We start from the raw sequence: 18,711 nt of genomic DNA, 5'->3' as shown, positions 1-18,711 counted from the left end.
AGCCACTTCACTCTTTCTGTGGTTACTTGGACTTGCCCTCCACTCTTCTTTCCTCACTGCTAGCACTAAATAAATTTTACATACTTGTAATCTTGTGCCCAGATTATGCAATTGCCTTCTGAGTCCCACTTAAAAAATAGGGCAGATACATACAAACAGGGGTTTTTTTGTAGCAGGAACTCCTTTGCATATTAGGTCACACACCCCTGATGTAGCCAATCCTCCAAGAGCTTACAGGGTTCATTGTACAGGGCCTATTGTAAACTCCAGGAGGATTTGCTACATCAGGGGTGTGTGGCCTAATATGCAAAGGAGTTCCTGTTACAAAAAAAAAAAAAAGCCCTGCATACAAGTGTGGGTCAGCCAGGTGACTTCTGCAGATGGTAAGTTTACTAACTTGACAAGAGAAGTATAACACATGTTCATAATAATGTGACAGCTCATGTTTCACCTCTCCTTCCTTCTTTTTGATACAGATGTGTGTTCATATCTGTTTCCTTGTTGCTGGGTGCAGGGGGGGTTGTTTCCCTGAACAGTGCAAATCATTTTTGCACAGAAATATTTTTTGGCACTGAACTTACCATTTTTAAGTACATGGTCTTGATTATTTTCTTAGAATGTACTCTGAAAATCAGTCTAATCGAAATTTTATACTGTCACTTAAAGTTACTATTCATGCGTTTTCATTTTCTACTATAAATTAGATCAGATATCTAAGAAGGAATCATTGCATATTCCTTTACTATTTATCGTTTTAACTGAAGATTCTTTCTAAGTATCCTGTTGAACAATAAACGTATTTTCAATTGTGTATAATACCCATTTTATAAAAATCTGTAGTATAGAAACTTTAATTAACTGATGTCTTTTTGTCCTTCAGCTTTGGGACTTTTGTAGCAGTTGGAGTCACACTCTTTGTGCTGTTTGTTGTGACCGTCATCCTCTGTTTCACCTGCTCCTGTTGCTGCTTGTATAAAGCATGCCGAGGGACACCAAGGCGTGAGTATTGTCTGATGCTTCTCTTTTGCTTTGTCTAATAAAAAGAAGAGAGCCATTGCCAAACTGGAAGAATAAAGGAAATGTGCATGACAAGGAAATTTATTAGTAATGCATAATTCTGGGATCAAGGCGCAGAATGCATTTTGTCAAATCCTGTGCCTGTTCTATGCACACTTGCACAACGTGATAGAAAAGGCTGTAACCGTTCAGATTGCAGGTGTGAACTGTCATATTTTAAATGTTGTCTCATGTAACGCCTCCCTGGAAATAAGCAGCCCTTCAGAGAAAGACCATTTTCGCACACAGCTTACCATGGGGTCACGTTCCTGTTCTCTCCGCAGCGTCCGTCGGATTTCCCATTATCTACCCTGAAGTTACAGGAAGTGCCGCAGCTTTTGCATAGCAAACGTAAACCGCTAAAATCCAGTTTACATTTGCTACGCAAAAGCCGCAACACTTCCTGTAACTCCGGTGCAGATAATGGGAAATCCGACAGACGCTGCGGAGAGAACAGGAACGTGACCATGTGGTAAGCTGTGTGCGAAAATAGCCAAAGAGTTTATATTGCAATCCTTTGCATTCTGTGCTAATTTTCACTTACATGCAGGGATTGTTTTGTAGAAAAGGCCCACCAGGAACTCATTTGCATATTAAGCCACACCCCCTGGTGCCACCATTGTTTTGCACAGGGCTTTTTGTGCAAAAAGCTCAGCAGGGACTCATTTGCATATTAGGCCACACCCCTGACACCAGGCTAGCTGGGACTGCGTTCCTGCTCAAAGAAAGCCCTGCTTACAGGGAATAATTAATGAAGAGAACTCAGAAAAATATATTCCCTTACCTGCAGTCCAAAGTGATGCAGTTCATTCTACTACATGAGCAGAATAAACCTTAGACAGAAGTAACTCTGCATAGGAGTTAGTTACTAGAAGATTGCAAGGTTTCATGAACATTTAGTAACAGTAGTTAATGGAGCAAATGAAGACGGAAAAAACTATGTTACATTCTTGGTAATCTTTTTTTAAATTATAGGTAAAGATTTGCTTGATGGTTTATATGTATAGAACGAAGGTTGCTTAGCAGTGCTGTGTATTAATTAAGACTAAACATGGAAAATACTTCTAAACTTGTTCAGTGTTAACTGGTAAGGATCCTGTGTTTCATGTTATACGGGGAGGAGAGGGGATAGCAGGCAGTTACTTTGCCAGTTGGCCCAGAAGTTATAAGTAAATTAAGAAGGGGGTCCCACATCAAAGAGTTTGAGAGTTGCTGCTATACAGAAGAGAGGGAAATCTGTGTGTAGGTAAGTTTGGGGAAAATTATGAAACTCTCTCTCTCTCACTTTGCTGTTGTTTATTTAAAAGAGTTGTTAGGAGAAACTCTATTTGTTCATTTTTCTCCTAAAGACAAAAATAAATGAATGGTAGTACTGCTTGAAGCCATAATCTTGATCTTCTCTACTAAAAAGCAAGTAGGATGGATAATAAAACCATGTTTTTAATTTCTTTAAATCAGTTTTTAATATTATTGTTTCAAAGTAAAATATTGTAAGCATTTGATTTATTATTAAAACTTTAAAAACAACATCTTATTATTTTAAAAAAATCAATACATACATTCCAAATCTTTGCATTTCTAAAAAATGGATTTATATTCCTTTTTATATAAATTGAGATAAAGAGCACTGAGAAGAGAAATTTCCAAGGCCCAGGATTACATATCATAGCCTGCGTAACGCTGTGGATTTACCACTGGCAAGTTATCCTTAGTTTCATTAGCTCCAGGAGATGTAATCTTGTATATGACACAGGATTATCCATTGTACCCACTTGATTGATCTTGATTCCTTTTATCTTCTTCAACTATCTGAACTCAACTCTGCAGCTTGCTTAGTTCTCTAATAATGGATATCCAGTTGATAATGGATATCTACTTCCTATAAAATTTCAAGGATATGTTCTTTTAATCTATTGAATATAAATTATAACTAACAGGGCTTTTTTGTAGCAGGAATTCCTTTGCATATTAGATCACACCCCCTGATGTAGCCAATCCCTAGGGTTGCCAAGTCCAATTAAAGAAAAATCTGGGGACTTTGGGGGCAGAACCAGGGGACTTTGGGGGTGGAGCCAGGAGACATTGGGGGTGGAGCCAGGAACAAGGATGTGATAAGCATAATTGAACTCCAAGGGAGTTCTGGCCATCACATTTAAAGGGACAGCACACCTTTTTAAATGCCTTTCTTCCATAGGAAATAATTAAGGATAGGGGCACCATCTTTTGGGGCTCATAGAATTGGACCCTCTGGTCCAATCGTTTTGAAACTTGGGGGGTATTTTGGGGAGAGGCACTAGATGCTATACTAAAAATTTGGTGCCTCTACCTCAAAAATAGCCCCCCCGGAGCCCCCAATACCCACGGATCAATTCCCTATTCCCTATGGGAATCGTTCTCCATAGGGAATAATAGAGTGCCCAGTAGACATTTCCCTCCCCCCACGCTTTCTAAAGGGGGGGGAGGGCCTCCAAACCAGGGAATCCCCTGCCCCCTCCCTCTCTCTCACACACAAATACTTACTAGATCTTCCTGCGGAACTTTCCTTGCTGTGAAAATGAAAGCAAAAGAAAGAGAGGGGCTGTTCTCCATGGAAACTTATTGACCCTTTCCAATGAAGCCCTTCCTGTTTCCTGCGCAGCCTTAAAGGGGCACACATTTTACAAACGGATCAGAAGCTCTACAACAACATGATGCCTACACGTATGTTCTCTCCCCCCCGCTACTTCCGGATTTTTTGAGAGCGGGGGAGGAGGCTGCAAATTCGGGGGTCCCCCGCCAGGGCGGGGGGGGCGGGTTGGGAAGCCTACCAATCCCCAAAGAGCTTACAGGGCTCTTAGTACAGGGCCTACTGTAGAGTTGCCAAGTCCAATTCAAGAAATAGCTGGGGACTTTGGGGGTGGAGCCAGGAGACATTAGGGGTGGAGCCAAGATCAAGGCTGTGACAAGCATAATTGAACTCCAAAGGGAGTTCTGGCCATCACATTTAAAGGGATGGCACACCTTTTCAATTCCTTCCTTCCATAGGAAATAATGAAGGATAGGGGCACCTTCTTTTGGGGCTCATAGAATTGAACCCCCTGGTCCAATCTTTTTGAAACTTGGGGGTATTTTGGGGAGAGGCACTAGATGCTATACTGAAAAATTGGTGCCTCAACCCCAAAAAACAGACCCCCCACAGAGCCCCAGATACCCGCAGATCAATTCTCCATGATTTTCTATGGGAATAAACCTCCATAGGTAATAATAGAGTTCCCAGCAGACATTTTCCTTCCCTCCCCCCGCTTTCTGATGACCCTGAAGTGGGAGGAGGGTCTCCAAACCGGGGGATCCCCTGCCCCCACCTGGGGATTGGCAACCCTAGCCTACTGTAAACTCCAGGAGGACTGGCTACATCGGGAGTGTATTGCCTAATATGCAAAGCAGTTCCTGCTACAAAATAAGCTCTGATAACTATTATAACCATTAGCACTTGCTTCTGGCATACATGAGAGTAAACTAACCAAGTAATATACAGAATTTTTAAGGACGTGATGTATTAACAGGAAATTGGATTTAAATTCATTGTTTAGATTTAGGCTTTTTCTGGGTGATTTAAACCTATCCACTCTTGTGAAAATAATACAGTAAATTGTCACAGTGCCACCTGAGAAAGATGGTTAATTATAGCTTTGTGCCTTTTGTGCTGAAGATGTTTTGGAAACAATTGATTTTACTGTAGATAAATTTAAAGTGATTTAAAGAAACATGTTATGAGTTAATGGGACTTATCAGAGCCCAAGATCCTGTTCCACTGTAATTTTGTACCTGGTGTCAGTATAAAAAGTTTGGGATTGCGAGTTCCATTTATCTGAGAAAGCCAGTAACTAGGTTTAAAAAGAAGGATCTGCTTGGAAGAATAATTGACAAGGACTTGATGTGAAGAGAGATTAAGTCTGCAGGGCACTATCTATTATTGATTTAATTGGATTTAGACTGGAGTAACTCTGCCTAGGATTGCACAATAAGCCTCTTTGTTTCACCTTCCCTTCTACTTCTCTATCACAAACATGTACTGGGGATTACTCAGAAATGAAATGCCTGCTGCTAAGTTGCTGAAAAGTCATGGAGGGGAAAGTGAAAAGAGGAAAAAAGGTTGTTTAGGAAGTTCTTTCTTCATAAATTGCACACCTTCCTGACTTTCCTTCTGGTTTTGCAGCTGTTGTAACAACCACTACAGCCACTACTGTGGTGCAAGTGCCATATCCGCAGCAGCCTGGGATAGCACCAGGCTACCCTGGAGGTTACCATGCAGGATATAGTCCTGTGCCAGTGCAGCCACAGCCTGGAATGCCAGCAGCACCCTACCCAACACAGTATCCTCCACCTTACCCTATGCAGCCTGCAGGACCACCAGCCTACCACGAAACAATGGCAGGTAAGGAGACCAAATTTGTTCAAGGAAAGCATCTGAAACCATTGATTTTCCATCCTTAAGTGGCCTGGTGACAAAAAAAAAGGAAGCACATTCTTATTAACTGTAGTGGTTTACTTACGCAAGCTCTCCTGCCACACATAGTGGCCTTCCTTTAACTGTTCAATGTGCATGTTCAGTACAAAAAATGTTTAAAAGATTATTCATGTTTGCTCTTTTAATTAAAAAGCCATTTAACCAATGCCATATTAATTATTTCTTGAGCACACACAGATACTCTCTCTGCTTGTATTCTTGGATCCTTTCGCACTTCTGAGGAATTATAGTTGTGGTCCCAGGGTGGGGTTTAAAGTACCTACTGTTGTGATTAAAGTCCCACAGTGCCCCATCCCCAAACAGCAAATGTTTACGGAGAAGAGCCATTCATTTCAATGAGTCTGAACCATTTTCCTTTTAGCCACCAGCAATATTGGAACTGATGATGATGTATTCATTTCCTGATCTTGTTTATTCTTTATGATCCAATTTTTTATGTTTAAATTGATGTGTCAAATTAGCTCAAAATTTCACTATTGTGCATCAGGAAAACTGAAAAATGCTTACTCCCCCCCCCCCCAATTGTGCACCTCAAGAGAGGTACATATATGCATTCTCCTCCCACTGATTGCCTCAGGTCTCCAACACACCTTCTGCACTCTTCTAGAGATACAACAGAGTGAGTGCTTAGTTGCAGGCATCTTCTCTTTGCCTGTCCAAGTGCCTTCCCAGCAGCCCAGACTTTCTGATAGGAGCTATGAGGGGGTCATCTTCTTTCCTTGCCCCTGATAATTGCATTCAATGTCACTGTCTACACTGCACCCTCTACCTTATCAGATAGGAATGAAATTGACCCCTTTGGTCCATCAACACTTCCTTGTTCCTTAGACAACTTCCTCCATTCTCCCATTCTGTGATATCTACTTTGTAAGTTTCTCACACCTGCTGCCCCTTCCCCTTGGCAGCCCCAGGAAGATTTTCTTCTCCTTCATACATCCCTTTCCCATTTTACTGAATATGGGACCCTACAGGCACAGGATAGCTGTAAACAAGATTTCTTTGCCCTGAAGACATTTTAAGGGTGCATAGGAAAGAGTATAGCTGTAGAAACTGGAACTTAAAAGGTGTTTAGCAAGCAAAAAGACAACAGTTATGATCTCAAGCTTCCTCCTCCCCCATTGTTATTAAAATTAACCCTTTATTTAATCATTTGCAAGTGTCTTTGTGATTTACTGTTTTTAAAATTGATCTATAATGTGCTATTTTTCACTGTTGCATACCACAGAACTGGAAATAATCTAATTCAGTGTCACTGTGTGATACAGAGTGTTGCACTGGATGGACCATTGGCCTGATCCAACATGGCTTCTTATATTCTTGTGTTATATTAATTTATGAAAGCATTTTGGCAGTTATTTACAAGTTACTTTGTCCATTATTGTGGCAATTGGTTACATTTGAATACTTGCTTTATAAGGGATACAGTTTGCTTGGAAAATCTTAAAGATCAGGGTGGAAATGCTTCTTGAATTCTTAAATAAATTTAAATCTCTGAAAGGGCCAAACTAGACTATGAGGAAGACCATCCATCACCCAGCCTTTTTCTTTTAACCATTGCAGCTACATAGGGTCCCAATTAGGATCTGGATGATGGACAATTTTTTAACTTGCCCAATCCTGTCCAGTTTCATTAATGAAATCCCTTTGCTGCTGTTAGTCTAAAATAAGAGGAAGAAAAGATGGGCACCAGTCTTTCTTTCCCTTTTTCTTTAAAGGTGTATAATAGTATTGGGAAATGCCCAGATCCAATGAGTAAAATTGGACAGATCTGGAAAAAGTTAAATTCTGTCTGCTTTATCATCCCTTGTGTAGCTGTAGTTGTGCTTAAAAAGAATTTGGGGAGATCTGGCAAGGATCCCCCCCCCCCCCTGTCTTATCTGTTTTGAGTGTGAAACTACAAGTCATGAAGGAAAGTGACAGGAAATTTTAAGATAGTATATTGTAAAGTAAGCCAGGAAGAAAGGAAATAAATAAATTTATAAATTTTAAAATATTATCTTGTTTTGCAACAGGTGCTGGAGCTTCCCATCCAACAGTTCAGCCACCCTATAACCCAGCATATATGGACCCTCCAAAGCCTTCTTATTAAATGGACCACCTGCTGTGTGTCTGCACAGATTGCTTCAAACTGAATCCGTCCTAAGGCACGCTATCTTAAAATACTGTTCTGTTACAAGGGGAGGGGGCAATCACCAAGACATGGTAGTCTTTAAACAATGCCTTACCACAAAAGGGAAAAATATATCCTTCACTTGGATTTACTTTCCTACACCTCATACAAATAAAACAGATATTTGGAGTTAGAAAGAGATGAAAGCAAGAACAATTCCAAATGGAAATAACAGATAAATATCCTGCAATCCTTTGAGGTTTAGTCAAAGGAAATGTTCATGATAAGATGAGTAGCACTCATAATTCTGCTTGTCAGAGAAAATGAGAGGTATGCCTCTGCAAAATCTGTTTAAAGTCTATTGTGGGGTATGTAGGTTGGTTGGTTTGTTTTGGACTGCTGTCATAAAGTGACTTCAAATGGAAATATTGTTTGGTAGAATGTAGCTTTTAGCAAGGAATAGTGCAACGTTGATGTGTAATTTTTCTGTATTTTTGTCCTATGTGCAGCTTTTTATGTGGTTGTTCACTTCACTGTAAACTTTTCTGAATTTTAATGTCAGCCATGTGACTTTTCTTTTCTTTTCTTGGTGCTTCACTTTAAAAGCATTTCCGTTTTTATCCTTGCAATATTTTTTTTCTTTCTGCTATAAGTATACCAAAAGTAAAATGTCTCAGCTTGAATGACACTGAATAAGAACTCTTAAATGAAAACATTGTTTAGGGTTTTGTTATTTCAGGGTATATGTATGTTGTACACAAAAGAATATTTCCAGCCATTATAGAAGAATCCGTTTTTTCATCTGAAAATTAATTCCTCAGTTTTCTTAATCTTGCCTGTTAGTTTGGATTCTGAAGCCAGTAACTTTGAAAAATAAGAATATATATCTTGTATTATTGGAACATAAAAGCTACTTTGCACATGCTTTGTGTTCTATAACATGTATGCTAAAAGAGATGCTTCAGATGGAAGATATCCTTCAAATTAAATGTTATAGTCCTGAGAAGAACAAATCTGAGAACTAATATGTTTTAAGCACTAAAATCTGTGTTTTGCCCAACAGTGTACCTGCATACTTGTGCTGATAGCTTTAGCTGACTAATGTCAAACTTGGCTGGATAAAAAAAAAGAAAATGGCAACATAGAATCAGGGACTTGCTGACAGTATGCATAAGATGAAAAGCCATTTCTTGTTTACTTGTTAAATGTTGAGACCAAATTATGTAGTAAATTACTGAAAGTATATCAGAGAAGTTATGGTTTTTAAAGTTAAATGGGGACTTTGAAAGCGACCTAAAATTGGGAAATGGCCATGTATATTATTTTTAAAAACCAGTGAAATTTTAACAGGTAGTTTTCTAGCTTTTGATGGTTGATGAAGTATCCAAATTGTTTTAAACCTTGTGCTTGTATGGTTGGCTAACATTTTCATTATTCTAAAAGCTTTTTAAAAACTGAGATAGAAGGTTGTTTTCTGCTCTTGACACTCTAAAGAAGTATAGTTATGTTCTTATCTTTTTTTATTTGTCATTCTCACAAAAAATGCAGTTGTCATTTTTTATCTTCAAGATACAATTTAAGGCATGAAGCAACAGTCTTATCTTCCCCCTTATCTTTCATTTGTTGTTCTGATATATACAGTCTCATAAAATTTAGGGTGCATAAACTAAGAAAGAGTGTTATCCTTTTTAAGCATTTTTGTAAAGCATTTCTGAAATCAGTGGGAATTAAAGGAACATTGATATAATTCTCCTGCATAATTTACGGCACATGTAGTTCTCATTCCTGTATTGTTCATTGGGAAGGTATCCAAGTACAGAACTCTGTCAGGTACCAAGACACCAAAAACTGCTAATGTACTTGTTTGGGGGGGGGGGGGGCGCAATGAAAAGAAAGAAACAAGTATTGATACATTCCTATTTTAGGATCTCTTTATTACAGATTGCTTCTAAAGTTACAAAGTTGTAATGCCTGTGTTTCTCAGTCTGTGTAGAAAACTATTTGAGGAGAGTTACTGTAACCTTTGTACCCCTTTGTTGGTCATTGTTCTTCCTGTTGTTTTGTTGTGACTGTTATTGATGTAAGCATAGCCCTGTGTGTTCATAAAACGCACCCCTTTGCCTTGTGCATATTTTGTCCACATAATAGTAATGTAGAGTAAGAAAGATTTCTGATTACAAATAATGTAAGATACATTTCTATCCCAGTGAGTTTAGTGTGAAATGAAAAAGGATGGGGAGGGGAGACTTGAAACAGGTAATACTTACTAGAAACAGAGAGATGTTTATAGATTTCCATGTGTTATAATCTTTTTAATTTTTTTAAGCTTTATTTTTCTTTCTTAATGTATAAGTAACAGCTTACACATTACTGCTGGAAAAGTGTTCTTCAGTCCTCTTGAAGGCATCAAAGTGATGGGAGCTAGTACAATGCAGCTGTCTGGTTGTACATATCCTACATTACATCACAAACAAGAACTCCTCTTGCTATGAGGCATATCAGTGATATCTCTGTGCTTGGTGGATTCTTTTTTATATTGTGGCATTATTTAGCCATCATTGTGAGCCCTGCAATCCAGTTGATAGTCAAATGTTATGAATGTATAACTAAAAACAGAATTTGTCCATGACAGTATTTGCTTGTATTTCTCTAGGTAATTCTACAGCGGATCACCAGTCCTATTGAAATCAGTTGCAATTACATGTAATTATGAAGAGAGTCTCTTAATTCAGTGCAGTAAATGTGTCAATTTAATTATTACTTTTTTATACAAACTAAAGCAGAAAGGAAATGGAACTTGAACTTTGAATCGTACATATTCAGTTTTTACTCCTGTTGTTTGAAAGTGCCTTTTCAGAATGTTCTAGCAAGTTAAATCAATGTACTATATCAATGAATCTTACAAATCTTGTATACATTCTTGGTTTTTATAATTCTGCTTTGTACTTAGTTTGTTTCCCATAGTGAAGAAGACCTATTCAGAGGATTGGCATGATGTTCACAGTTCTTTGTAATAAATGTAGATTATTAAAATAGACTTGTTTTAAAATCATGTTATTACACAATTTAGCATAAATATGGTATCCAGTCTTTTCCATGTAAAAGACAGTCATCAATACAAATAAATTTGATTGCAATCAAAATCTCTTTGAAATTGTTATGGTTGCTTAGTCTCACAAACTTCAATGGGACTTAAATTTGACTTTTCCTGGATTGGTGGTCTCATCTTGAACAGTGGTTGGAGACCTTGGGGAAGGATGTCTTTTAGTATAAATATACAACCAAGCTGGGATCACTGTGTAAAAGATAATAACAAACAACACTGTGAATCACTGCTGGTGGAGCTGTAAATTTGTTCAAGCTTTCTGGTCTTCAGTCATTAACATCACTTATCAAGTAACTTCTTTTATATTACCTTTGGAAGCTGAAGTATTACTCCTTAACTTATGGACCTATAGTTCCACATGCCCAACCAACAAAGACCTCATAGAAATGTTCTGTGCAGCAGCTAGGATTACTCTGGCTAGATCTTGGAAGGTTAATACCAGATTATCAGTCTCTGAATGGATTGGTAAAGTATGCGAATTCTGTGTAATGGAAAAGATTACTGACTCTGTTTTACCGAAAACAAATATTTGTTTTGAATCAGCTTTTGTTTCTACTTGGTTCCTGTTCCTTGAATACTTGGCATCTAAAGAAGAGTTTGCTTCCGTATTAAAAATTGTAATTTACTAAAAATGTTATTAGGTTGGGTTTTGAGTGTGTTAGCTGCTCCTATCTTTATTGGGTTTTTTGTCATATATATATTGACCATATAATGTTATACTTGTTTTTGCATCTTTTACATTGTCTTATTACTGTTGGAATATGCACTCATATTCGTGATGTTACTGGTATCGAGATCTTTGTATGCAATGACTAATCTCAATAAAATTTTCTTTAAAAGTAAAAAAAAAGAAAAGACAGTAGATCAAGTGTCATTGCCAAAGACTGTTCATTATAACTCCAAATTTGTGGAACAATGATTTCTGGTGTTAGAATACTTGGCATACAGTGACACATTAAAAGACTGATCTAATTCCTCTCCCCTTCCCTTCCATGATGTGTTCACAGGCTGGAAATGGGAAGGGACTGTAAATTCCACCACTTGATTTTAAACTAATGTATTATATGCAATGATTTTGATTTTATATTTTTATTTTGATAATACTGCACATCGCCTACGGCCCCACAATTGTGGGGATTAGCCAATTCATAGATGTAATAAATAAAGTTTATAGGCTTACCTATAGAATGTAAAAAAAATTCACTGTGAATAATGGCTACTAAGTATAATACACACTTATAGAGTTTCCCAACAACTTATTCAGTAACTGAGGTATTACCACAATAGATATAAACTTGTAGCAAAAGTAAGAAAAGTCCCAGTCCTGTAAAACAGCTTCTGCAAGAAGTTCCAGCCTGATGAGCATCCAGATGTAAGCCCATTTCATGATGACTCGTTGTCAAGAATTGTTCTTAGTTGATCCTCCTCTGGAGTAATATCCTCTAGTTTTTAATTTTCTGTTCATAAAAGGAGCCAGCCAGTCATTTAAAATTATGTTGATATGGTGCAGAGCCTACTGATTCTCACAATGCTAGCAAATACTCTCTAAATATGCTCTCTCATATTTAGTATAAATACGGCATAGAACACTGAAAAGTTGTCCATATTCTTCTTTATACAAAAGCGGCTAGAACTGCAAAATGTGTCCAGTGTGGAAACACTGTTTTAGTGCTCTTTGAACAAGCTTTCTGTGCTATTGTTGGTGTATGAAATCTGACTAACAGATAATCTTCCCTCTTAAAATGTCAAGAAGATGAAAAGCCTTACTAGAGATGCCAGGGATTGTGCCTGGGACCTTATTCATTAAAAAAAAAAATATATAACAGATTTTATATGGAACTTTTAGTGCTTAGGCATGTAACACAGTCTTGTAACAATCTTTACAAAAGCCCTGAACAGTTGTCCTCATGCTAAATGAGGATCTTGGTTCAATTCTCACCTCTGCTATAAATTGACTGGGGGAAACAGGTGTTTTTGGATTACAGTCATGGTACTAGTTATGCACTCTGAACTACCTCTTCCGCCCATGCTCCTTTGTGTGCTGTGACTAGTCTGGAAGCTGGCTTGAGGTTTCATATATATTGTTACTTTAAAAAAAAAACGCTTTCCTTTGACATTAAAAAAAAAATCTTGTAAACTACAATGGACTAATTTCATGCTGCTAAATGATATTTGCTACTTCATTAACAGCTGTCAGGTCTTGAGGTTCCCCAGAAAATAATGATAGAAGTTCATACAAATAATTTAGAAGTTCCTCAGTGATACTGAGTCCTTGGCATTCAGTTATTTTAGAGCAAACTAGAAATTACAGGAGCTGTGCAGCTGCCACCAAGAGCAGCATTCCCAAATCTCAGAAATATATAGTAAAGCAGAAAGCATTACATTGTTGCATCAAAGAGGCTGTTCAGTGAAGAGAAGCAGAAAACTGGGAACTGAATGACATGTAACTAACTATACTTTTGAATCCATTGTAGCAGGAGCAGTTTACAATTACTTTCCAGTTTTATTTCTAATCACTGCACGCACACACACACACAAAGCCTGAATTCTTCATAATTTTTTAAATCTGCCCTCTGGGAATTCTGAGAACATGACTTCAGGCTTAGTAAAAGCGAACATGTTCAAAATTAGAACTATTTTTATTTAACTCAGCTTCCTCTGAGATTATTTGTTGTTATATGTTTTATTATATTTTAAACACTACCATTACAGAGGAAAAAGCCATATGCAATTTTCCAAGTAGCTGTTGTAAATAGGGTGAAAAAGTAGAACCTCTTAGTGGAAGAACCTTCTGGTAACTGTCTAAATAGGCTTTTCTTGCTGTTCCATGGCTAGGAATTCTTCACAAACCAGATTCTGTGTTCAAGCACCTCCATTTCTGGCCACTTTTTTGTTTAGTTCAGCTGTTCAGTAAACCAGTCATGTGCAGGGTAGCATGATGCCCACCCATGGGTTTCCTGTCTGAATCTATTCAGTCAGAAGAACTTAAAGTTTTGGACCATTCTCTGCCAGTTGGTTGACTAGGAAAATGTGCTTGTCCCTGACAAATCCATCATAGCAGCATGCCCTTTGTTCATCAATGGCTTCTGTGCAGACACACATTGGGACTGCACATGCACAAGTCAGCCTTGGACAGGGCTTTGGGTTCCTTGGCTGCCTTCTTTCACAGAGTTCCTCTTATTAATATCTGCAAGGGTGAATCATAGCTGAATACACTTGCATGAAACACTATGCACTTGACCTGTAGGAAAGATGCTGATATGGGAAAGGCTGTACTAAAATCATTGTTTCAGTCAGAGCATCACCCCACCACCTACTGGTGAGTAGCTTGCTAGAATCCCAATGTGGGGCTCCACTGAAGACAGAAGGTGAAGAGTTGCACCTATCTGTAACTGTTGTTCATTGATGTTTGCTGTACAGACGCACATTCCCCCCCTCCTGCACTCTTCTTAATTTTGTTCCTATGCTTACACTGTTTGAGAGTTCACAGCAGACAAGCAGGAACTGAGGGAAAGGGGGGAGTGCACCTCTGGAGCATGTGATGGTTTGAGTGGGAAAAGCCATTGTGTCGCTCCAGGGGGAGTCTTCAGTTCCTAAGGAAGCTACTATCTGAGGCTGGCCTGACCAGAGCATGTGTCTGCACAGAAGACATAGATGAACAACTATTGCAAGTTAGTGCAATTCTGTTTTACTTTTGGATGTCATTGTACATTATCAATGATAACTAAGGCTACTGTGAAGGCCAATGTCTGGTTTTAATCTACTGTGAAATAAATACATGCATATTTTTGAACATTTGTTACTATTTATATTTTTAATTTTACCAACAGCACTATTGGGCCTATACATTTATATTTTCTCAACCTCCAGGTACTTAATTCAATTTGGTTTGGGTTAAGTTTATTTCCTCCTCTTTTTTCATTCTTAGTCATGCCCACTATCTTTTGCCAAAATCCCTAAAGTGCCCACAAGCTCAACAAGGTTGGGGATTTGTGAAGCACATATTCACCTGCTAATCTTACCCATTTCCAGGGTGGCACTTTTAGGTTTTGTTCAGATAAGCAAAGCTGTTGCAGTGGAGAACAGCAGGAGAGGCAGTCCTGCAGGTATTAGGTTACAAGGCCATTAAGAGCTTTGTAGCAATAACCAAAAACCTGAATTGCCTTTTCTCAAAACAAAACAATGAATTCAGGAATCAGAGGGTTGCCAATCCCCAGTTGGGGCCTGGGGATCCCCGTTTGGAGGCCCTCCCCCCATTTCAGGGCCATCAGAAGGGAGGGGGGAGGGAGAGGTATTTCTGCTGGGCATTCCATTATTCCCTATGGAGACTGGTTCCATAGGGTATAATGGAGAATCAATCTATGGGTATCTAGGGCTCTGGGGGAGCTGTTTTTTTTAATGTAAAGGCAACAAATTTTCAGCATAGCATCTGGTGCCTCTCCTTTAAACACCCCCCCCCTCCCAGTTTCAAGAAGATTGGACTGGAGGTCCAATTCTATGAGCCCCAAAAGAAGGTGCCCCCACCCTTAATTATTTCCAATAGAAGGAAGGCATTTAAAGGTGTGCAGTCCCTTCAAATGTGATGGCCAGAATTCCCTCTGTGCTTGTTCAGTTCTGCTTCTCACAACCCAGCTCCATCCCCAAAGTCTCCTGGCTCCACTCCCAGAGCCCCTAGACATTTCTCGAATTGGACCTAGCAACCCTAATCTAGACGTCTATGGTAACATTTAAGCCAATAAACCCATCTTCTTTCTTAAATATTTGTTACATTTCCTTATCCCTTCATTTATCAGTTGCATATTGCTTTCCAAACTTTTTGCATCCCACAGGAAATTCTGTCTTTGTTTTGCAAATCTATCTCATCCTAGATTACTCGTTCCTTAGAATCTGAGTTATTGGGACCTGGTGGCTTCCCCACCCCCCACTTGTTTCATCTTTCTCAAGTATTGGCGTTCTCCTACAAATGGCCCCATCATGCCAAAGTACTCTTTCCTCTGTGCACTACGTATGTATTTACATTATTGTAATGGGTTTATATTCTACTCTTTTCCATTCTACCCAGTGTGACAGAAAAGTAACCAAAAAATCACATTACAATCCTAGTTTTGAAAAACCAAGTTATTATTAAGACTAAGAAAATCGATTATAACAATATATAAAGGAAAAGCCCAGAACTTTAAAGGAAAACTTGATAATGGCAACTGGAAAATATTGTTTGGTAACCTTTGAGTCACTTAACTGTATGCAAAAACCAAACTACATTTTGCATTTATACAGGATTTCTGAGTACAACCCATATGACTATTGCTAATCCAAGAAGACACAGCAAAATATTAATTTCATCAGGAATATCAGTATTCTTGAGTGGTCTGTATGGATCACCCTCTTGCTTAACAATATTCTCTCTTAAGGATACTTCGGCATCACCTACTGGAAAAGAATATGTTGTAGCTAGCCTCTGCCGAGGCGGTTGTACCCATAAAGAACTGGGATTATGAAGATTCGAAGGTGTTTTGGAAACAGAAGCACACCTCTCATTTCCTTTGTACATTGCTCTAATGGTCTTAAACTGCCTTGCATTTGAATCCATCCAGTGCATAAAGTCTCTGGCACGTTGCTGAAAGACTCTTATTAGTGTAATGACATCTCTTTCTGCACTGTGACTGTGTAGCAGAGGAATAAGCGAGACACACACTTACTGATTGAAAAATTAGGTATTTTGCTTTGACATCAAAGCAGGTTCATTTGAGCATATAGGCTCCCAAAAATAATGAACCCCGGACCCTTCTCAAAACATCAGCTTTAACCAAAAGCGAACCCTCAGCCTGGCCCCTTTACACGTTATCTGATTCACTTCTCTCCTCCCCTTCTCCCTGATAGTTTGCTTATTCCAGCATGTCTGCTTATCTCTAAGGAGCTTCCTCAGAGGGCCTCTATCAGTACCCATCTGTGTCTTACACCCATTTGGACTGCCTGCTTGTCTAACAATTACAGCTCTTCAAATATTGCACCAAACATTCTCTTTGCTGTTAAAGGCAAAACCTTATTTTCAATTATTATAATTATAGGGGCATTCATAATTATTCAGGGGTCCCTCTTCAACTGTTCAAAGGATATACTTTGTAGAATTTAAAGTATAAATCATGAAGCTTGTAATTTTTCTTGCTGCTAAATGGGTTAGGATGATATATAAACTGGTGGAGCTGGTTAGTCTCTTTGTCCAGTGCTTTCATGGCTTTAATGGGATCTGCACAATAGTTTTCATCAAGAGCTGAGATACCCAGTGCAGATAATTCAGCTTTCAACAGAGGAAAATCATAATTACAGCCACTGTGTGCTACTAAACAGATTGGTGAGTATTGCCGACTGAAAAAATCTGCAATCATGTGCATAATGTGTATGTTAAAGGTTTGCTTTTTGTTTTCAGCAAAAGCTTCATTAGTCCTGTAATGGAACTTGCTCCAGAGGTAAAGGGTTTGTCTGGATCAATACCGATGCAGAGTTCGTACACAAAACAAGGAAATAATGGAACTGATCTAGGAGAAGAATTGCTGTATTGAGGATTCTCAAAAGCATGCCTATTCACAGCAAATAAGCACATTTCTGCAATTTTAGGTTGTGAGGGTGGCAACCCTGTTGCTTCTTTATCCATAAAAACAAACTTCTCAATAGGTTTTTGAGGAGGGTCACAGGATGTACACATGCTGGATACTTAGGACAAGGGAAAATTGGGGAAAGATGAGATTGCATTATCCATGTGTAGTTATTATACTTTATTTCTTCTGTTTTTCCATTTAAAGTCAAAATTAGCTCTCAAAATCGCAAAAAACACATCAAAACTGCGCATAACTTTTATCATGTTATATTGGCTGCCAGAAAGTATTAAAAATACACGTACATGTTTGTTTAAAATGTTTCTGCCTGCCCACACAAATATATATGAAATGGTTCTCAAAAATAAAGACGTAATCAAAACTATAAAATACATAATAAATAAAATGGTGGCTCCTAAGCACAGCAAAGCCTAAAAATGCAGCACCATTCTGAATTGAGTCTCAGTGGCTCTTTTTCTTTTCTTTTTCTTTTGGACTGATTTCACTCTTAAGTTTGTTAGAGCATTATTTAATGTGCTTGAGGCCACATGTTCAGAGACTGACTAAACATATAATTTCTAAAATATCACACAAAGTTTAAGATAACTTGTATCTTAATCCAAGTTACACAGAAACAGGAAAAGATGTGTCTGACTCCATGCTATTTCTTTTTCCACTACGATTTTAATGTGTGGTGGAACTCCTGCATCTTTCATCCAAGAGCTCACTGTGTGGGAGTTCTGTTTCACACAATGCAATGAAAGTGGGAATCAAGAAAGATGAGTCAAGTTGAGTTTAGTTCCCAGCTTTTGGTCAAGTTGTGAGCCAACTCTGATAACACAGTTATGAACTAGCTTTTAGAGTGCTTGCCAGTATCCCTCGCAACTAGCAGGTTTTAAAAGCATGTCTTCAGGTGCTTTGCAGATAATTTGTAAAATACTGAGAATAGGACTGCCAGTTTTTCCTTACAGAAGTTCTTTTAACAGCTGCAGGCCAAACAAAATTTCAGCAACTTCATCCTTTCCCACCACGACGACACAATAGTAGGGAATATTAATACTTAAAAATATGACACTCCTTTCAGGAGGAAAATCTGGAGTAGTAGATGAACATGGAGTGGTAATGCCATCATTTTTCAGTAATCATGAATGTATATTTATAAAATGTCTTTCATATGCAAAATTTGTACCACTTAATAAGGCTATTTTCTACTACAAGTAGAAAATATATAAATTTTCTATATAAATTACATTCAAATTCCTCCCCCTATTTATGCTTCCACATGGGACAAATATACCATTTATCCCATGGTGTGGGATGCAGCACACTCGCACTTTTC

The 18,711-nt window shown here is 38.3% G+C and overlaps 2 protein-coding genes across 3 annotated transcripts in view; one reads left to right on the top strand and one right to left on the bottom strand.

Moving 5' to 3' along the window:
* The window catches only part of SHISA5 (shisa family member 5), a 62,619-nt gene extending 51,803 nt beyond the window's left edge, over positions 1–10,816 (top strand). For both annotated transcript variants that reach the window (XM_060239895.1, XM_060239896.1), the window contains 3 exons: positions 881–999; positions 5,252–5,470; positions 7,576–10,816. In XM_060239895.1, the coding sequence (XP_060095878.1) occupies positions 881–999; positions 5,252–5,470; positions 7,576–7,652 (415 nt within the window). In that variant the 3' untranslated portion in view covers positions 7,653–10,816. The remainder of the gene's footprint in view (positions 1–880; positions 1,000–5,251; positions 5,471–7,575) is intronic.
* Positions 10,817–15,978: 5,162 nt separating this feature from the next.
* Positions 15,979–17,486, bottom strand: LOC132571498 (three prime repair exonuclease 2-like). Its single transcript, XM_060238299.1, is given in 3 exon segments — positions 15,979–16,446; positions 16,886–17,221; positions 17,224–17,486. Coding segments are annotated over 3 exon segments (993 nt in total). The 5' UTR covers positions 17,483–17,486; the 3' UTR covers positions 15,979–16,048.
* Positions 17,487–18,711: the final 1,225 nt, after the last annotated feature.

Source organism: Heteronotia binoei, chromosome 5, assembly GCF_032191835.1.
Source record: "Heteronotia binoei isolate CCM8104 ecotype False Entrance Well chromosome 5, APGP_CSIRO_Hbin_v1, whole genome shotgun sequence".
Classification (NCBI taxonomy): domain Eukaryota; kingdom Metazoa; phylum Chordata; class Lepidosauria; order Squamata; family Gekkonidae; genus Heteronotia; species Heteronotia binoei.
The sequence above is the reverse complement of the archived record's forward strand: the minus strand, read 5'-3'. Positions and strand labels throughout refer to the sequence as shown.